This window comes from Haliaeetus leucocephalus, unplaced genomic scaffold (genome assembly GCF_000737465.1).
Source record: "Haliaeetus leucocephalus isolate CR32 unplaced genomic scaffold, Haliaeetus_leucocephalus-4.0 Scaffold730, whole genome shotgun sequence".
NCBI classification, from domain to species: Eukaryota; Metazoa; Chordata; class Aves; order Accipitriformes; family Accipitridae; genus Haliaeetus; species Haliaeetus leucocephalus.
Window position 1 is genome coordinate 2,088,107 of NW_010973166.1, and position 6,000 is coordinate 2,094,106.

Sequence of the window (6,000 nt, forward strand, 5' to 3'; positions counted from 1 at the left end):
CCATCATTTCCAAGGGCATGGATCAGGAGAATCCCCCTGGAATCAGTAAAGTCATAAAACTTGTTTGGAGCTGGCAATCCTGAGAGGAGAACAGGTTTTGGTATTTTCACAGCTGTCTAAATATGCTGGTGACAGCTTAAACCCCAGGGTTTCAGACATGGTGCAGAAAGATGGTCCAAGAAGTGACATCCCTCATCATTCATAGCTATGTTACCATGCGCCTTTCCAATATAGGATGTATAGGACATTCATTAATATATGCACACATTTTTTTCCATTAAATCCTCTGACGTTGTTGGCAGATGTAAAGTCCCACCGCCTCACAGAATAACTTGGGAAGCAGAAGGCAAGTTAGACCTTTCCTGGATCATAACCAGTGGGGCCTGAGGCATGTGGAAAGTGTGTCATTCTGCTTAAATTTTGATTTTTTTTTTTTTAATTTTGCAGGTGGACGTGTCTTTGCTAACCCTCAGGACTGCGCCCAGCACCTGATGAATGGAGACACGCTGAGCGGCGTCTACACCATCTCCATCAATGGGGACCTCAGCCAGCGGGTTCAGGTCTACTGTGACATGACCACCGATGGAGGCGGCTGGATTGTGAGTAGCCATGTGGTTGTCCTACGCATTGTCCCCATGGCAAAGTAACCCAGCCTCATCCTACCAGCAAAGCCAAGAACCACGCTGCGCGGGAACAACAGAAGGCTTAATATCGCACGCTTCATTTCCCACGCCATAGGGAATGGCCCACGCTCCAGTAATAACAGTTACACTTGGAGGAATGCCCTTTGATTTATTTGACATGTTTGCTGTGCTTCTGGAGAGCAAAATCTGAGAGTGAAGCTGATTTATTGTTCTAAAAATGAAATTAATGGCCGATAGCTTTCATGGGGAATGATTCACACTGCCTGCAGTAGGAGGGTGTCAGGCATCACCCCGATTGAGTCTGCACAGGAGCATTTTAGAGGAAAATGCCTGTTTGGCTTTTGAATTGCACAAACACTGCTTGTCTTGACGTAGATGGACTGACAGCTTAAGTAAATAATGCTCTGGTGCTTTGATTTTATTCATGTCAAACACTTACTTACACGCATTACACAAAACTCTGCTAGATATATAGTTGAAAAAAAAAAATGGGCTTCCTCAAATGCTGATTTCTAGCACAGATTTTATTTTACCCAGGAAATTTCCCTCCATCTCACTCTGCCTCAGATCATCCCCTTGGATATCCCAGAAAGAGCCAGCCAAAAGCAGAATCACATGCTAGAAAACCAGAGGCACCACACATCGTGTAGAGCAGAAAGGCTGAAGGCTAATTCCTTCCTATTATAACATTGATCTGCCTTGGACATCATCTAACACCTCTTCAGTTTCTCCATCTGCACAGGAATTAATTGCATGGCTGCAATTAACACTAACTGGATGAGCATTGCAATTTTCCCCCCTGAAAGGCGCAAGGGAAAGACAAAGTATTGTCTTTATTTTGTGTGCCCCAAAGCCCAGCAAGGCCATCCCTCTTCTCCTTCACACTGATTTTTCCCCGGTCTTCCCCCACCGCAGGTCTTCCAGAGGCGGCAGAACGGGCTGACTGATTTCTTCCGGAAATGGGCAGATTACCGGGTTGGCTTCGGAAACTTGGAGGATGAGTTTTGGCTGGGTAAGACCTTAACCAGTTGTCTTTCATCGACACGTCAAACCCAAGCTCCCCGAACACTGTGCTGCTCACCCATGCCAGCTGTTGGTTCCTCGCCTTTCACCCCACTCCTCTACGCTCTCCCTTGGACGGTTTTCCTTCCATTGTTTGTTCCCTGTCTGGCACGTTAGAAAGTCACTCATGGGCACACCACATAAAAGCACATTGTGAAGGCCAGCAGCTCCCTAATTTGCTCCTCCTAGGAGAGAAGGGAGTACTGTGGGGGTCTTCATGGACCAAAACCCATCATCCTCCTTTGGGTGACTACAGGTTGCATTGGTGGCATCTACAGCTCATGGGCCTCGCCTGGCCTTGGCCAACATGACAGTTGTCCAAAGAAAGTAGGAAAGGGGTGAGTGAGAGACCCAGCACAGCTCTAAAATGGAGTGTGCTCCCCCAAAACCTGAATGTAAGCCAAAGCCAGCCCTGCAGCATAAACACGCTTTGGCTTGTACGGGAGCTTAACAGCAACGTGAGAAGCACCAGAGCTCCACAGCTGAACGCCCCCAGCTTCAGCAGCATGGAGAAAGCTGAACCTGGGCCTTGAGCCCACCTCTCATAGCCACGGGGAGGTGAAGCTTGAGTGGGAACAGAGAGTTCAGACCCTACCAGTGCCAGGAGATACAAAGACTTAACCAGAAGTGCTGTTGCTCTTTGATTCCTCTATTCGCTCTCGTTTCCCACAGCCGTTTTATTTGCATAGAGCTTTTTTTGTTTGCTCACAGAGCAGATCCAGGCACCAGGTCTCACCAGGTGTCTCACTGCTTGTCTCACCAGGCTTGGACAACATCCACAAGATCACGTCCCAAGGGCGCTACGAGTTGCGAATAGACATGAGGGATGGCCAGGAAGCGGCGTATGCCTACTACGACAAGTTCTCCATCGGCGACTCCCGGAGCCTGTACAAGCTGCGAGTTGGGGACTACAACGGCACTTCAGGTACAACCTCATTGCTAGCAAGTAGCAGGGAAATGCTGGGACTGGCGGGTCTGAAACTGTAAAGGAAATCCCAATATCAAAGCTTACTTGTCTGGAGCAGAAAGACACTAACCCATAGCCCTTTCTGCCTTCCTGCAGTCCATCATGTAAACCAGGCTGACAAATCCCACTAAGGACACAGGGAATTTTCCATTGGGGATTAGATATTAAATATCAGAGGCATTGCTGTTCAAATAACCAGGTCAATTGTCAGAGGTGTCATCTCACTTGGCAATCACCGCAGCTCACTATTGATGCCATGCTGGAGGGTGTATTTATTGCCCTCCCACAGCAATGGAAAAAATCTGAAATCCTCTGCATCATTTCCTCATGCAGAGGCTAAACATGGTCCAGTTTTGCAAGGACACTGTCACACCTGCTTGCTCGGTTGATGCAGCAGGGCTAGGCTTTGCCCACTAGAAAACAGTGGGTGATGGAGGGAGGGGGGTCTCTTCCCTGAGAAGTGGTAGAGGGGTACAGCTGAAGTCCCTCTAGCTGGGATAGACATGCCCAATGACTGCAAGCCTCCGTGATCTATACAAAACTCTACCGCCATGTACTTAGTAAGGAACCCCACACCATATCTAATATGCAGGAATTTTCTTACACAGTATCTGGTAGTTGCCACTGGACGAGAAGAGACAGTGATCTTGGTTGCGTGCAACACAGCACTTGCTCTGACCTTAAGTCCCAGGGCACGAGGCACGCAACCTATTGCCAAAAATGCCAGTAACAGTGCTGCAGACACAACTCTCTCCCGTTCCTCACGCAAGCTCTTCTTCTAGCCGTCCAACCAAGGAGCTTCTGCTCCACCTTGAGCAAAGAGAGCCAAGACTCACCAAATGGTTCATTGCCAAGAGGTGTCCTAGTGAGCCTTTTGGTGGCTGGACTGCACACAGACACATGGGTCCACTTTGTATTTTCTTAGGGACCACCAAGGAGTATATTATGAATGTCTCCAGTAAGTACATCACTCAATTGTAATAATAACCATATTTCACTTCGGCTCTTCTTTCACCCAAAAGCAGTTCCCTTGTTCCTTAGGAGGGGAAATGAGTTTGGTGGTTTTGGTGGAATAAAACATCACACACCTTCCAAAAGCTTCTTCCCCTTATCCAAAGGCAGAAAAGAAGGCCAAGCATCTTGATTCAAGAGATGAATGCTTGGTCTCCTTTGGGAGAAAAAGTTCCCTTTGGCTAACAGGAGGGAAAGAGGCAGAAAGCATCCTGAAGTTATGTAGCAGAGACAGGCTTCAGGAAATCAGGGATGCCCAAATCTAGCATTTAATTCATTTCTGAAACACTGAAATTCAGATCCAAACCCATATAGCATTTTATCTGCCAAACCCAAGCAGCCTCTAAGTTTTACTATGGTCTGTACTGATCCTAAACCGACAGCAGAGGACCTCAGATGAACCAATTGTGAGCAATTCCAGTTAACATTATTCCCAGACCTTCAGCTGCTTGAGCTGTTGATTGGCAGGCTACCACATATACCAGAATATCCCAATTTCCTTGTGAAAGGATCAGATGACTTGGGTTCCACCACCTCTAACAGCACCCTTTTCACAGGGGACTCCCTCACCTACCACCAGGGCCGCCCCTTCTCCACCAAGGACAGGGACAACGATGTCGCTGTGACCAATTGCGCCATGTCCTACAAAGGGGCCTGGTGGTATAAGAACTGCCACCGCACCAACCTCAATGGCAAGTACGGAGAGTCCCGCCACAGTCAGGTAAGGGCAGAGCTGGGCTGAAAAGCCTTCAGCATTTCTTCTAGGGATGCGACCAAGGACAACAGCAAGCCTAGGCTATGGCTGGGGCTGTGTGATCAGTGCACAGGGGTCAGGGGCACTGGTGGGGTGACCCCACACCAGCTGGAGCAAAGGGAACCACCTTCAAGCCATTTAGGCTGATGCTTCGTGCTTCACCCTGGCTGCCGCAGGCATTTACCATAGCACCTTGTTAAGTTACATTAAAAAAATATGCATAGATGAAATTTGTTTGGGGCCTTCGAGTGGTGGGAAAAAACAATCAAACCATAGCAGCAGAAGAGTTTCTTGCTCCTGCTGTAGCAAGTTCTTCCTCCTGGCTTCTCTACAGTGATCAATGTTGTTTCCTTCCTCTCCCACTCTAGTTTCTTGTTAGGGTCTTTCTTTACCCTGTGCCTTTCTCTCCCTCCTGCCAGGGGATTAACTGGTACCACTGGAAAGGCCACGAGTTCTCCATCCCCTTCGTGGAAATGAAGATGCGACCTTACAACCACCGTAACATCTCTGGAAGGAAACGACGGTCCCTACAGCTCTGAGCCAGCTGAACCCCCTCCTGCCTCCCACCACCTGACCTTTTCTGTCATTTGTTTGTATTTTATAATATGAAAAGGGAAAAACAAAATTACTACTCGTCTGAGATAGCAACCCGCCCCTCACAAGTGCTAGAGGGAACCACAGCACAAGCAAAGGCCGTGGGAAAGGAAAGACCTCATTGCTTTGCATCTGTCCCAGAGAAATACCAAATTTCCAATCTCCCTACCCCAATACTCTGGCCCTTAACATGAGAAGAAAGAGAGGGAGACAGACAGATTTTTTGATATTTTTTTAAAATATGTAGAAATCCCCAGCAAACCCTGTTAGAAATGTTTGCCATGGGGCTTGTGGCAGAACCCTTCCCCACAGGGACCTTGGTGTGGCCACCTGCACCCCAGGCATGGCCAGGGACACCCATCCTCTCCCTGTCCCTTCGCGGCAGGGAGGTCCCAAGCTTTGTGCCATCTTGTAGACACCAACTCTTCCAGCAGACAGAGGCCCATCTTTCCTTCTGACCTGGTCATCCCTCCCCTATGCACAGGCACTGTATGCATGGAGACAAAGCGAGGATGAGCAAACACAAGGCTCATCCCATCCCCAGTTTTCACAGATCACACCAGGAGGGCTTGGCAAATATCTGCATTTGTAGGCAAACCGTAGAGAGCCCACAGCTCACGTGTTGGCCCCAGCACAGCCAAAGTCATCCTCGTGTCCGTGGGGTGTAGGGGAACAAGAGCTGCTCCACCAGCCCCAACCTGCATCAGCCACTCCTCCAAGCTGAACTCATCCCACTGCAAGCGCATGACATCTGCTTCGGTTATGCTGAGCTTGATGGAGAAGAAAGGAGTCAAATTAGATGACGTGGGAGCAAAATGACTACTTGCGGTCTTGAAGTCTAGGAGCAGCAACCAAAAGACGTATCACACAACTGCAGCCCAGCCTGAAGCCGGCAGCTGGCACAGCCCAGGTGCTCTTGTTCAGGGACCTCCATGCACATGGGGAAGGATGATGACACAGCCAAGGGA

At 48.9% G+C, this 6,000-nt stretch overlaps 1 protein-coding gene across 2 annotated transcripts in view; it reads left to right on the forward strand.

Annotated features, from left to right (window-relative positions):
- Positions 1-5,015, forward strand: part of TNR (tenascin R) — a 28,971-nt gene extending 23,956 nt beyond the window's left edge. For both annotated transcript variants that reach the window (XM_010580648.1, XM_010580650.1), the window contains exons 17-21: positions 448-599; positions 1,560-1,656; positions 2,470-2,631; positions 4,242-4,405; positions 4,858-5,015. In XM_010580648.1, the coding sequence (XP_010578950.1) occupies positions 448-599; positions 1,560-1,656; positions 2,470-2,631; positions 4,242-4,405; positions 4,858-4,977 (695 nt within the window). In that variant the 3' untranslated portion in view covers positions 4,978-5,015. The remainder of the gene's footprint in view (positions 1-447; positions 600-1,559; positions 1,657-2,469; positions 2,632-4,241; positions 4,406-4,857) is intronic.
- Positions 5,016-6,000: the final 985 nt, after the last annotated feature.